Raw genomic sequence first — 15,338 nt, forward strand, 5'->3', positions numbered from 1 at the left:
ATTTTTTATTCTATCATTTGCAAAGAGTTCAATTAGAACTTAAGAGGAGTTTAGCTGCTCTTCTGAAGGGGTCATCCACTTCAGTGTTGTGTCTTCATTCATGGTTGCGATTTGACTTTTGATGAAATGACATACAAATCCAGAACACTCTAGAACCCTGAAAGTCATTTTTAAATCCTGGCTGCTTACATTTTTGGAAAACTTGATGCAATGAGCTATCAATACTCCTTGTTTCCATCACTGTATATAGATTGCTCCCCAGGTGAGTTCATAGTTTAGAAAGCTGGCCATCATTACATCTTGTTATGAACAGCAATGAATGAACGAGAGAAGTTTAGCCTGGAGAAGAGATGACTAAGGGGTGCCATGTCTAAATATTTGAAGGGATGTCACATTGAGAGGATGGAGCAAGCTTGTTTTCTGCTGCTCCAGACACTATAGCACAAACCAGTGGCTTCAAATTACAAGAAAAGTGTTTCTGCTTAAACATTAGGAAGATTTTTTTTTATGTTAAGAGCTGTTCAGCAGTGCAAAAGACTGCTTGAGGTGGCGGTGGATTCTCCACCTCTGGAGATCTATAAGCAGAAGTTGGATGAGCATCTTTTATGAGTGGTATAATTGTGTCTTCCTGCACATCAGGAGGTTGGACTATATGGCCCTTGTTTTCCCTTCCAGCTCTAAGATTCTATGCTATGCCTGAGCTGGGAAAAGATACCTTTGGGGACTCCAGTTCCCAAACTTCCCAGCCAGCTTGGCTACTGAGTGGGGCTTGCAGTCTTTAAGAACTGTGTTCCAGAGACTAGGACAAGGAACAGTGGATGCAAGCTACAGCAAAAGAGATTCCATCTCAACATTAGGAAGAACATCCTGACAGTAAGGGCTCTCTGACAGTGGAAGACACTCCCTCGGAGTGAAGTGGAGTCTCCTTCCTTAGAGGTCTTCAAACAGAGGCTGGATGGACATCTGTCAGGGATGCTTTGATTGTGATTTCCTGAATGGCAGGAGATTGGACTGGATGGCCCTTGCGGTCTCCTTCCAACTCTATTATTCTATGATTTTTGAAAAGAGAACCATGAAAAGGATGCAAAACCAACAACACATTGGATAAGAAGAAAGATAATTGAGAATGTGGTCATGTAGTCCTCTTCACTGCAGCTCTCATGGGACAGATACATTGCCATGCCCCCTGATATTGCTGGGTTTCAGCCTGGAGTGCTGTGTGGGGCTTTTCCACCCTCCCTTTTGCCTGGGAAATGGACTGCACACTCTCTCAGCCAGCATCTGAAAATGCAGAAAGCCTTGTGAGCACACTTCACTTGTGTAACCTTTCCCGATCCAATTAATACCCAGCTATGAGTAGGGATATGAGGAAGATTTGTAATTTTCTCATTCTCAACAAGACAGGCTGTCTTGACATGATAAAACAACCTGCCAAGAAACTAGCTCTCTCCACAAGGGTTCTTTCCTCCAGCATCAGAATGAAACAAGGAGCACTTTGCCTTTCATCAAGGTTTCTGTAATTTGCACAAAAAACATCTCTACTGAAAAGCTACTGTTTTATTGCTTTGTGAAGGAAGGTGGATGCATACCCACCATCAACACACAAAGACCGGACTGAAGATCAAAGAAATGCAAACAACCCATCTGGTGCCACAACAAACTACAAATCCCAGGATCCCATAGGATGGGACAATGACATAGAATGGAGCCATTACATTAATTCTGCAACATGACAGCAGTCTTATTCTCCAAAATTATGCCCCAAAACTATGGAACGACCTGCCGGAGGAGATCCATCATATTTCCACTCTGACAGCTTTTAAGAAAGCACTCAAGACGGATCTCTTCCGGCAGGCCTTTCCAACTTAGTTACCCTTCCCAGATATAGAGATATTTGTCCCCTCATCTGTCTATTCTTCCCTGCCTATCTTTCTGCCTATTTTTTTGTTTAATGTCTTTAATGGTTTTAATGTTTTTATACTATTACTGTTTAATTCTGTTTTAGTACTGGGAATGGGGGGGTAGGTCTAGGTTTTGAATTTTTTTTAAAAAAAACAAACTTGATTGTAACTTGATGTATTTTCCTGTTGTAACCCGCCCGGATTCTCCGTGATTGGGTGGGCTAGAAATAAATCTTTATTATTATTATTATTATTATTATTATTATTATTACTACTACTATTATTATTCTCCCATGAGAAAAGCAAGGATTGACTTTCATAGTCATGAAAGATGGTACCAACCGGATAATAAAAGGCTGCATGTTCCTCCTCATCCACTATTCTCTCCCCCAGAGCTTTCAGAAAGTACATATTTTACTTGAACTACAGTTTGCAGAACCCATAGCCAGTAATGCTTGCTGGTGAATGTTGGGAAGTAATGTTTCCCTGCTCTGTATTCCCCTACCTCTCTTACACATACACATGCACATTGAAAAAAAAATTAGCTTTTGCTTGCTCCTCTCCACTGACCTTTTCCATGCAACGTCCTGGATTTCACTCCTTCCCCCAATAGTCCAAATAACCCAGCATATAAATTCCCATTCTTAAAATTGCCAGAGAAATCTCTTTTTGCCACCTTTATTGCAACCTGCCTCAATTCCTTGGGATGCCTCCTCTTTTTCAGCAGTGTTTCCTGCAACCTTCACTTACTGTACCATATGGTTTTGTCACATATTGCTGCCTTCTGTTGTTAGAAATGAAGTCTGAGAGGGAGAAGGGCCAAGAAGTAGCCAATTACCAACACAATCATTGGAATGCATGCTCCAAAATGCGACGGAAATCTCCCAATGACCAATCAGGTTAAATGTAATCAGAGAAATGTCACAACTGGCAAACAAAAAAGTTTAGCATGGATGCCGGTTTTGACATCGAATCCCCCAGAGCCATCTCCATGGTTCAGTTATCAGCAATATAATTCTTATCAAGGCCACCGAAAGGAGATGGGAGGGAGAGGATGCCTGGTTGCTTTTCTTTCCACAATGAAGTGGAAAGACAGAATGAAGGAGAGAGCGAGAGATAAACTCAGGCACATATATGGTGCCATGTCTCATCTTTAGTTTTAAATTTAGAAAGCTCTGGATTGGAATGTTTTTGTAGAGTCACTGACTATCAGTTGCTGGAGACAACGGCATAGGAAAGCTACTGCCTTCAAAGCTTTCATGGGGCTTCCAAGAGGCAACTGTTTGCCCATTGTGTAAAACAGGATGTTAAAATAGATCAGGGGTAGGGATCATGTGGTCCTTAGACATGGTTGAACTGGAACTTGCAGTATCCTCTAACTGTCCCAGTTTTGCAGGGACAATCCTGATCAATCCCCAGTTCTCCCACTTTTTCAGCTGGTTTTAAAATGTCCTACTTTTTCTTTTGTTGTTAATTGTCCTCAAGTCAATCCTGACTCATGGTGAGCCTGTGAATGAGACATCTCCAAAAACCTCTATTCTCTACTGCTCTACATAGGGTCCAGGGAGGAGACAGGAGGGGTGGAATCTTACAGTTACCTGTAGGCTATGGAAAAGCAAAATGCTGCAAACCTCTCCATCCTTGTGAGTTTTTCCTTCTTACTATTTTTGGCATTTTTGTTCTTGTTTGCCTTCAAGTTGTTTCCAGCTTATGGTGACCCTAAGGTGAATATAACATGGGGTTTTCTTGGCAGGATTTGTTCAGAGAGGGTTCAGAAAAAAGCAAGGGCAAACTCCCTCTGAACAAATCTTGCCAAGAAAACCCTATGATACCTTAGGGCCGTCACAAGTCAGAAACAACTCAAAGGCACACAACAACAAAGTTAATGCAATATGTTTTACTAAGGAGATTGAGTGTGTTTCTTTCTCTACTAGACCTTGTGTGGGAGGGATAGGCATTGGACTGGTTGCTGGTCAGCTTCTGCCTTGCCATTTGGATTCCTTTTCTGGAGATATCCACTACTATCTCTCTCCTTTTCTAGCAATCCAGACAAAGGCTGCTGCCACACTGCAGAATTAATGCAGTTCGACACTGCTTTAATTGTCATGGCTCAATGCAATGGAATCCTGGGGGTTATAGTTTGTTGTGGCATCAGAAGTCTCTGACAGAATTTTGTAAATAGCTCACAAAATTACAAACCCCAGAATTCCATAGTGCACAGCCATGGCATCAAAACAGCATCAAAATGCATTATTTCTGCAGTGCAGGTGCAGCCAGAGATACGTCTTAACTGGAATCTGGATCTGGATAAAGCAGACCATGTGCTTCATCACCAAGCGATGGCCTTGCCCTCTGATGTAGACTAGAGCTAACATAAAAGTTGACAGCCACACTTGCAACTGTGTCAAGAAGCAGCCACCCTTCTCAGAAGCCTTTGCTGAAAACCAGGTGTGAGAATCACAAAGCAAGACAGAAGCAGTACTTTCCTTTTGTAGTTGTTTTCCCCCCAGAGACTGAATCCAGCGGCAATGAACTGTGATGTTATTACAAACTGCAAAGAGGACTGTCTCTAGCAATCCCTCTGGGGCTGAGGTTAGCAGCAAATCAGCTTTGCTCTTAGCTGAAGAGGTGGTTTTTCCTTCCTTTTAGGAGAGCAAGCTTTACATCTGTCTTTTTGTTCTCTAAGGAGATCCTCTGGTCCAGGATTCAGATGGTCATTGAAGCCTCATCTATAGAAACTTAACTTTTGTCTTGGTAGTACTGCATCTTCTCTCCTTTCATTTTTGAAAACAACTGATCATTTTGTTCTCCAAATAAGAGAAAAGAGTGCACATTTTGGACTAAGATGCAATCCTGTTCAGCTTGAAAAGGTAGCTAGTTTTGAAATGAAGTCTAAAATTAGTCCTTCTCTAACATTAAACAGAAGCAGGCAGTTACTTAGAGCTTAGAGGCAGTGAGTTACATGTAACATAGTTATTTGTAACTAGTTTTCTCCTGCCTTTTTTATAACAATGGTGAAAAAAGGTCACGTTGAAAAACAGGCTTCTGCCATACCCATACTGGAACATCAATTCAGTTTGACATCGCTTTAACTGCCATCGCTCACTGCTATGGAATTCTGATATTTGCACAGTTTGTTGTGGCACCAGAGCTCTCTGACAGAGGAGGCTAAAGAGCTCACAAAGCTACAAATCCCATAATTCCATAGCATTGAGCCTTGGCAATTAAAGTGGTGTCAAACTGAGTTTTTTCTGCAGTGCAGATGCAGCCTTAGTTCTTAGATAAAGAACCCAACATTTTGTTTTTCCTTTGTACATGGGCAGATATGCTGGAAATATTTAGAATGTGCATTGCTTTGAATGAAGGGGGCAGTACTGTTTTAAGCTACCGTAAGTTGCATCTCACCCTTACATGCATCATCATAGTTGCCCACATCCATGCTAAAACAGTAAACTTCACCTTCCTCATCCTGCCTCTGTCTCCAGAGATTGCTCACACCTAACTCTGCTATTCAGGGTTTTCCTGCAGCTTCTATTTTATAATATACACATACAACTGCAAGTATGCATTAGCAAAATGTGTAATTTGTTTTAGTCCTTTTTTCCATATCTTATTTTAAAATTTCATTATCTTTTTATCTTGCCTATTTGTTTATTATGAAATTACAGTTGGCCTTTGGTATCCGTTCAGGTTTGGTTCCAGGGCCCCATGTGGATACCAAAATCCACGGATGCTCAAGTCCCATTAAAAACATTGGGTAGTCAAATGGTGTCCTTTATCCAGAATGGCAAAATCAAGGTTTGCTTTTGGAAAAGAGAGAGAGAGAGAGAGAGAGAGAGAGAGAGAGAGAGATTCAAGCCATGGATGGTTGAATGTACCGTCATTCTGTGCTGGGGGCTAACAGTTGTTCTTTTCTTGGCTGTCCAACTGGATAGGTTTCTGTTAAAATATTAACCAAACAAATGCCTCCCTCTTACTCTAAGACATAGTTATATATGGAGGAAATTTAATACAGCCCTAGTTGGAAGCCAATGGCCCCTTTCTGTTGTTGCATCCCATCGGGTGTATTCACATAACCTACAGCTGTCCCAATTTATTCATATAAATAAATAAATAAATAAATAAATACATTTATTATTATTATTATTATTTTATTATTAATTTGACACAGTCCCAATTAATTCTTTCTTGTCCCATTTTAAGCCACATTTAAAAGGTCCCAGTTTCTTTCTCCTCCTCTCACTTTCCACTTCCATTGCTGCAATCTGAAATTAAACTACAAAAGTACTTTGCATTCAATTAACTCAGCAGCAGGGAAAGGAGAAGAGAAGGTGGAAGCTTGCCCATCTCAACATGCTCAGGCAAAACCAAAGTAATGCAGCCTCTCCTAGCTTGGCTGTTCTTCCTCATTAATAATTTTTGCCATCTTGACCACATTCTGATATTGCTTGACCACACATGTCCCAGTTTCCAACTGGAAAATGTGGACGGCTATGAGATCCCAGCACAACCCACTGCTTACAGCACTACAAATGTCAAGGCAATGTTATGATAGCCAATCATCTCAGGCAATAAGAACAACAAAAACATGTAGTCCCATCAGGGGCCCACAAGAGACACGGTGATGGACAGAGATCAGAGAATGGCGCATCAGGAGTCATGACCCCGACTGTTTCATTTGTTTGCTTGTCAGTCTCTCTGCCCTTAGAGCAGAGGCAGTTTGGGTTGGAAGCATGCTCAGAGCTCTTTGCATTTTAAAGTTCTCTTGGGTGCACTTAAAGGCACGCTCATTCATTTTAAAAGAAAATTGCATGACCTTTTTGGTCCCCAATGTAAATGTCTGGTTAGGAGAGGTACTTCTGTCATTAAATGGCCCCTGTTCTGCAATACTTTGAAATGCATTCTTCATTTTGAGCACAAAATCAAACTCAAATTAAGGAGCTATATTTGTACACACAGGACATGGATTGATTTGAAGTAACCTGCAGCCTGTGCTGTTGTCTTTATGTGGCAGGCATAGTTTACTACCTGAGTGTACCCACACTGCATTTATACAAAAGTTTGTTAGATTCTACACTTTTATAACAACTTTTCACTCAGGAAAAAGGATAAGAGGAAGTCAACACTCATGTGCAGAATGTGTGCCCTCAAGTTGTTCCCAGCTTATGGCAACTCTAAGGCAAACCTCTCACAGGGTTTTCTTGGCAAGATTTGTTCAAAGGAGGTTTGCCACTGCCTTTCCCTGAAGCTGAGGGCATGTGATTTTCCTAAAGTCGCCCTGTGGGTTTCATGGCCAAGCTGGGAATCGAACGCTGGTTTCCAGAGTTGCATGGCCCCATTTTTCCCTCCAGTAATAGCATCCAACAACAGAATACTATGTACATCCTCACATGCCACAGCGTTTAAGAATTCTGTTGAGAAAAAAGCTATCAGCATAGGATGGAACCCTGCTGGGACATTTCCATAGCATACAAATAGTTATGAAAATGGTTGTCCATAAAGTGTGGTTCCTTGTGTAGCCATGCATTCTGCAACTATACACACAGTTGAATCACACACACCTTTGACTGATGACTAAGGAGCTAACTGTTGTCTAACAGATGAGCCCAAGGCTTTGGTGCCTTTTGACCAACTGTGGGATCCAGATGAAACAGGACTGTTGCTTCCATCCATCTCAATGGATAAGACTGAACATTCTGCCTTTTCTAGCAACCTGTCTCTACCCGCAGGGTCCTTACAGCATGTATTCCAAGACAGGAGAGGTCTTGAGAAGAAATCACCTTCAATCATGACACAGCCTTTAGGAACGACTATAATGGAATCATAATAGAGAGCCTGAAGAAGGTGTAGAAAATAGAGAATGGTTGCTGGGATGCTGATACACTCCCACACATATGAAGTCTATGGATTGACATACGCTTGTGACTCTGTGTATGATAGAGCCAATGCATGCATCTGAGCCAAAGAAACAAAAGTAACAGAAGACTGAAGAACATGCTCCCAGAGCAGACCAAAAATGGTTCTGGAGCTATCAGAGCAGAGACAGAATATGAGGTTCTTAGTGGCTAAATATGAGGTTCTGAAAAGAAATATATGCTCCTAAAAATAGACTTAGATACAATCATAGAATCATAGAATCTTAGAGTTGGAAGAGACAACTAGGGCCATCCAGTCCAACCCCCTGCCATGCAGGAAATCCAAATCAAAGCATCCCTGTCAGATGGCCATCCAGCCTCTGTTTAAAGACCTCCAAAGAAGGAGACTCTATCACCTTCCGAGGAAGTGCATTCCACTGCCGAACAGCCCTTACTGTCAGGAAGTTCCTCCTAATGTTCAGGTGGAATCTCTTTTCCTGTAGCTTGCATCCATTGTTCCGGGTCCTGTTCTCTGGAGCAGCAGAAAACAAGCTTGCTCCCTCCTCAATATGACATCCTTTCAAATATTTAAACAGGGCTATCATATCACCTCTTAACCTTCTTTTCTCCAGGCTAAACATCCCCAGCTCCCTAAGTCGTTCCTCATAGGGCATGGTCTCCAGACCCTTCACCATTTTTGTCGCCCTCCTTTGGACACGCTCCAGTTTCTCAATGTCCTTTTTGAATTGTGGCGCCCAGAACTGGACACAATATTCTAGGTGGGGCCTGACCAAAGCAGAATACAGTGGCACTATTACTTCTCTTGATCTAGACACTATACTTCTATTGATGCAGCCTAAAATAGCATTGGCCTTTTTAGCTGCCGCATCACACTGTTCACTCATGTTCAACTTGTGGTCTACTTGGATGTGGAAGGACCTCTAGGTACATGTAGATCAACAGGTTCAAGGCTGAAACTAAAGCCCTAGTCATTGAAAGAAGCGAGACACCTTGCCCATTTCACAGAATAAGAATGCTGGTTTATATTTATGCTGCATATGAAATTTATGCTGCATAGAAGTTAAAGGTCAACATAATACCCACCTTAACACACACGTGTAGAAACCACTGTCTTGAACCTCTGCTGCATGAAACCATATTGAATCTTCATCTTTGCTCATTCTAACTTCCGAGAAGATAATGGGCTCTTCCAGATCTCCTTTGTTCCTGTACCACATCAGCCGCAGGCCTGTGCTTTGAGCCATGGTGTAGTTAGTCCGAATATAGCTGTAGAAAAGAGCACATTTCACTCGGACTGGCTCACCAGCCAGAGCCATGTATCTCTTGAGATCCACTAACCAGTCAATGCAGCCATCCACTGAAAGGAAAAATGAGAGAGGACATTTTAGAAATGGGGCAATGAATTCACAATAGCAGACTTAGGCTGCACTGCAGAAACAATGCATTTTGACACTGCTTGAACTGCCATAGCTCAATGTATGGAATGCTGGATTTGTAATTTTGTGAGAGATTGAGCCTTATCTGTCAGATTGCTCTAGTGGCACAATAAACTACAAATCCCAGGATCCCATAGCATGAAACCAGTTACAGCAGTGTCATACTGCATTACTGCTGCAGTACAAATGTAGCCTCTGACATTGTTCTGAATGAGATGGCAGCATTTTGCACTGTATCATATGAAATGTCAAAAATCTAATTGCAAACTAGTTTAGTTCTCTCCCTGATAATCTAGTTGAAAACATACCCAAATTTCTTTTATCATCATGGCTACATGTGCCATATGAATTTGCTTGATCCAGAAGTCTGCCATCTCATTCTTAGGGAATAATTGAGCAATTGTGCCTTTTCAAATTCTGAAATGAACTGACTTGATCCCCTTTTCCTGGACTAAGACGTGGATTAGAATGCAATTATCTTTTGGATTTTGCACTTCTCTGACACAATTCAGTTCTCAGCTCAAAAAAAGTACCAAATTGCATTATGATGGATATTTTAAGATTAAGTATCATTATAAATTCATACTTTGGGTTTAGATTTGGACTGAATGCTTCCAAATCTAATAAAATACAAAATAACAGCAATAAAAATAAATCAAGTCAGGCAAGCCATTAGTAAAACAACCAGTTGAAACCAACCACACTGAGTTAAATCCAATTTTAATCCCAGCCAGACAAGAGTCATTGAAATGAGTGGGATTTTAAAAGTGCTAACACATCCCATTAATGTCAATGGGCCTGCTCTACTTGGAATTATATCTGATTTTAACACAATACATTTACAAGCCATTTCAGGACCCAAAGGCCTGCCTAATCACACCATGTCTTTTATATGCTTACCACAACCTGACCTTGTTTTGATTTCTACCCAGATTGCATACTAGTTTAGACAAAATCTCTGTCCTATCAACATGATTTCCAGCTCTTGAGACCAACACTTCTGGGATCATGGTTGTAGCTTGAGGTCAAGCCAAGGAAGAAGATGTAGTCTGATTTCACGGATTCAAGAGCAGAAGTCTTTGCAAAATTTGTCTCCTTATTTCACATGTAGCAAAGCAAAATGGTTGTCCCCCCCCCCCCACCCAATAACATAAATTTAAAAAGCAGACTACCATATATATTTGACTATATGTCACTCTCATGCATAAATAGAGGACAGGTTTGGGGGCCAAAATTATGAAATTTGATACAACCCATGTACTGTATAAGTTGAGGGTAAAACTTAGGGTCATGTAACAAAGGAAATAAAGGATGAGGGAAAGGTAAATAATGCCAAAGTGCACCATTATTTTCTCACCTACACATTCAAAAAGACCACAAGTGTTGCTGCAGCAGAGAGAGTAGAGATGGTTGGTGCTTATTTTAGGTTTTCCTGCCTTTCACCACTTTGCTCTACTCAGAGAAGGGGATGGTTCTTATTTTGATAAAAGTTAAGGTAGAGTACTCACACTGACCCATGAATAAGTCGATCCAGGTATTTGGGGTCCATTTTTTTGACTAAAATCTCTAGATTTATACATGAGTATATACACTAAGTCCATACCTGTTGGTAGCCACTACACTTAGACACAAAGAACTGAACCAAAAATAACTCAGAAGCTGATCCAAATGCATCGCAGGTCTTCAAAACAACAATTAAAACAAGTTTTTAACCAACCCATGTTAAGAAATGCGACCAATGAAGTTTACAATCCTAATTTTGGTATCATCATTGCATGTAATTATTAGGGGACCTTGCTGGGCTTATTTGTTTCTCTCCTAGGTTTTCTTCACTCCCCCTTCCAGGTGTGCCTCCCTTGATGAATAATTCAACTGCTTTCTGCTCCACCACTTGACCCTATCGACCAATTTAGTGATTACAATTTTCTGCATGAAGAAAATCCAGGACAGCATGGGAGCTCACACCCTCCGTTCACATTTTTCCACCCTCCAATTAGCTATGTTTCATGAAACATAATGATTACAGGAGGTGACAAAAATCCACACCACACCGGGTTCAATTTTGACTTCAAGGTAGCCCTGCAAGTCCCTCTTTGGAAACCAATTAAGGCATAAGCTTGAAGATGCCAACGTGTCTGCAGCACATGTTTGCAGTACTGCAATCGTTCTTATTAGGCAGAGGAAAAAAATCAACATTAAATGCCCCCTGCCATAATTTAGTCACAAGCAGAAGACTTTATTTTCAGCACAGGACCCCGTCTTACATTTGCACAGGTTACATGGAAGCTACCGCACTGATAAATGATCCAAATTGACACCTCTTTAACTGCTGGGGCTCAGTGCTATTGAATTCTGAAAACTGTAGTTTTTGTGGCACTAGAGCTCTCTAACAGAAAAGGCTACATTTCTCACAAAACTACAATGTCCAGAATTCCATAGCATTGAGATGCAGCAGTTAAAGTGGTGTCAAACTGGATTATCTCTGCAGTGCGGATGCAGCCTGTTTGTCATTCTATCAGGATACCTCCTTCTCCAGCCCTGTAGGTGGGACCTGATCTATAGCTCCATCTCCTCCTCCCATGTTCTGGCTGGAGCAATGCTAAGGTGAGGAAGAGCATTAGAATGGTCACTTCACACATGACCTAGAGCTCACCACATCTGATACAGTACAAAGGAGTTCTAAATGGATCCATGTCTCATTAATTCAACCAAGTAATGGAGACAATATGAGTATTTACACTGCTTTTATGTTCTGTTTGTGGCCTTTCCACTTGTTGACCACTGTGATGTGAGACTAGATCAGGTTGGGAACCTGTGGGGAACCCATCAGATCTCACTAGTATGCCACGATAGGCATGATAGAAACTGTAGTCCAACAGCATCTGGAAGGCTAGAGGTTCCTCTCCCAAGGCAAGATGAGTCTATTTCGTCTGATCTATCAGTGATTTTCATGATCACCCATTCTTTTACACAGCATAGTTGCTCCTTCTTTTGTTCTTTGGTTTGTCCATTGCTTCTTCATGCATACTTCTAAAATGTTTGAGTTGGATGTCCTAAGCTTAGTGGTCACAAAACTGGTGCTGCTGAACACAAAAGGACTTACTTCTGAGTAAACTACTGGAATTTCATGGGCTGAATGTAGGGAAGGCTCCTCACCTCAGAGTTCCATAACGATGTAGCCTTCACCCATTTAGACCATAGGCTATGCCAGAAATAAACACACAGGATTGCATAGCTAATGTGCAAAGGGATTCCTTCAGTTATCAAGGTCTTAGAACCTCTTTAAGAGTTCTCTTTACCTCTTAATGATTTTTCTTTAGTCACGCTAAGCTTCTCTCAAATCCCTTCAAATCCAGGCTTAGAAGACTAATTTCCAAATCAGAGTACATTAAATTTAATTACACTGTGGTCACTTGAACCAAGGAAATGAACCATACTTCATATGCATTTTGCACAGTTCTGCTAAATTTCCATTTCCAAACCTTTGTCGTGTAAGGTTTTGAGAAAGGTTAAGTTGAAGAGGGAGCAGGCATGGCCTGAAATCTGATAACGGCCATATGTTTTTCAAAAATTAAAGGCATTAATGAGCCATTAATTCAGTTTTTCCGCTTGGCAATTAAAATATTCAAATAAAAGTATGAAAAAAACAAGAGACAGTGTGTAGTTGAAAAGGCAGACACATATTTGTTGTAACTCTACAATGCTTCACAGATTAAAACAGTGATACCTCTGCACATGAGGGCAGAAATACAATATTTCAACTGGCAGCATCCCTTCCATCAAGCTCCAGCAGAAAGAGAGAGATGAGAATTAAAGGCCCTTCCATCAACTTTGCTGAGAAACCAGTCCCATCAGTCCTGAACAGAAGCCACTCCATTGGGCTACTATAGGAAAAGAAATAGGAAGGAAAACTATACTGCTGGACAGGGCTGGAAATCTTCACTTATATCTTTCTTTTATATGTCAGCAACAACAACAATTAGAGAGTCTTTTAACAGCATTTGCACATTTTCCAATAACATTTCTCATTTTGGACTTTTTTGTGCAAAGGTTTCATGTAAAAATGTTGTGTTTTGTTTTGCAAAAGTATACAATTTTGTGCCGTTTTTAATGCACAAAATACAGTGGCTTAAATCCTTAGACCCATTAAATCAATACAACCTGTTGAGTTGTCACTTATGGAAGTCCTATTGTTTCTATGGGTTTACTCTATTTGGTGAATTCACCTGTTACTGCCAAATAGAGTAAACCCATAGAAACAATAGGACTTCCATAAATGACGACTCAGCAGGTTGTATTGATTTAATGGGTCTAAGATAGTAGGCCTATTTATTTATTTATTTTGCTACTGCAGCTGCTCTAATTTTTAGAAAGGTGCGGGTCTTTCTCAGTTTAGTTGCTCCCATCCTGAAAACTGTCTGTTTCCAAAACCAATTCCAGCAGAGCCGTTTAATTCTAGCCAATCGTTTCAAAAATTGGTGGCGGTTTACTTGCTTTCCTCTCCCCTCCTCATCTTTCCTCTGTTGTCATTTCTTTTATTTGGTGGACATCAGCCTAAACCCAATGGTTAATTCCACTCCATTGCACTAAAGTGTGGCATTTAGTTCTCATTGAAATAGCGCATGGTTGGGGGAAATGCAGCCTGTGGACCATTTGCAATCTCAACCTTTATTTTGCAGCCCTGACTCACCTTAAGCCCCAGACGTCCTGAAATAATTTTGGAGGGCTGTTTTTCACTATTCCATTATGTTTGAGTAGTACACTTCACAGTTCAACAACTGGAGTTGTTTTTTTTATGGAGCCCTGACCTTGCAAGTCCCATGTTTAACAGATGGCAAAGAAACAAACAGAGATAACACAAATTAGAAATAAGATGTTTTAAAAAGCCAACAAATACTGGGTGGCAGGGAGACCTCGGAGTGACCTTAATGAGGGAGGAATATTTTTTTCCAGTGCTGCATGTTTGAACAGCTGATTAAAAGTGGGTTTTAAAGTTGACATAAGGTATCAGATACAGATGACCCTTTTGATGCAGAAACAAGCAAGCTATATTCATCTCAGTTCTTCGTTGAATGGTAGATGTGGCCTTAGTTTGTGTAAACAATGTCTGCTTGATTTGACATTTAGGGCATTGTTCGTCTTGAAAGCATTCCAGTTGTTGCTTTCCGAATGACAGGCCAGAACAATCCATTATTTCTATGTCATTTTGCCATTCACAGACATGATTGTTATGATAACTGACCTCTTATACAACCCGCAACAAATCCAGAAGCCTGCATAGAAACAGGACAAATGCCACGATTGAAACCAGCTGAACAGGATGTAGAAGGGCTCTGTTCTGGAACAGTGTATGACTATTTCAGGATTCCACTTCATTGTAGCCAAGCCAGGCGCATAAAACATGCAGTACACCCCCAAAACATGAACCACAACTCAGAGTCCTCCCCTGGATCATGGTATCCATAAAAAAGAGGGATCGGTATTGGATAACTTATGTCACTACATCTCTCAGGCTGGGGCAGTCTATTAAAACAACTCTTCTAATTCTGGTTCATGCACCTTGTGCATGCAGGAGATTTCAGGTTTAGAATCCATTCCAAGGAAGGAAAGGGGACCTATTTTAGCCTGAGAGAGAAAACCTATAAGATGCCAGAAATGCAATCATACCAGTTTAGGGGACAGTCATATGCCAACCTTCATAACCCTTTCTTCCTGCTCTATGCTCTTCCCAGCATACCTTTCTATCTGTAACTTTAATTTCTTTTTAAGAAATTCAATTGCACAGTCACACCAATTGATCCAGTAAAAAAAAAATTAAAACAAAAAAGAAATTGGGAGGAGGAAAAGAACCTGTTTGGAAAAAGCAAGGCGGAAGAGGTAGAGAAAGGAGAGGAACATAGTCATGGCCACACACATCATGTGGCTTTCTGTATATGAGAACTGAAGCTGGAGGAACATATGACATGTGACTCAATAGTTAGAAGAGCAGCACAATTGGGGGGCATTGATGGGTTTTTGCCAGTCAATAAAAAAGAGCACTCCGCAAATAGATGGAAGACAAAGTAACTGCAGATCAGACACCATGTTTTGTGATAAGGTACCCTGCTATAATTCTGTTTTGGCAG

At 40.9% G+C, this 15,338-nt stretch overlaps 1 protein-coding gene across 4 annotated transcripts in view; it reads right to left on the reverse strand.

Moving 5' to 3' along the window:
• The window catches only part of LOC149308718 (X-linked interleukin-1 receptor accessory protein-like 2), a 473,813-nt gene that overhangs the window by 186,417 nt on the left and 272,058 nt on the right, over positions 1-15,338 (reverse strand). For all 4 annotated transcript variants that reach the window (XM_089537157.1, XM_089537158.1, XM_089537155.1 and 1 more), the window contains one exon: positions 8,861-9,134. In XM_089537157.1, coding sequence (XP_089393283.1) covers positions 8,861-9,134 — 274 coding nt within the window. The remainder of the gene's footprint in view (positions 1-8,860; positions 9,135-15,338) is intronic.

Source organism: Sceloporus occidentalis, unplaced genomic scaffold, assembly GCF_023333645.1.
Source record: "Sceloporus occidentalis isolate IW3139 unplaced genomic scaffold, rSceOcc1.0.p SCAF_8, whole genome shotgun sequence".
NCBI lineage: Eukaryota > Metazoa > Chordata > Lepidosauria > Squamata > Phrynosomatidae > Sceloporus > Sceloporus occidentalis.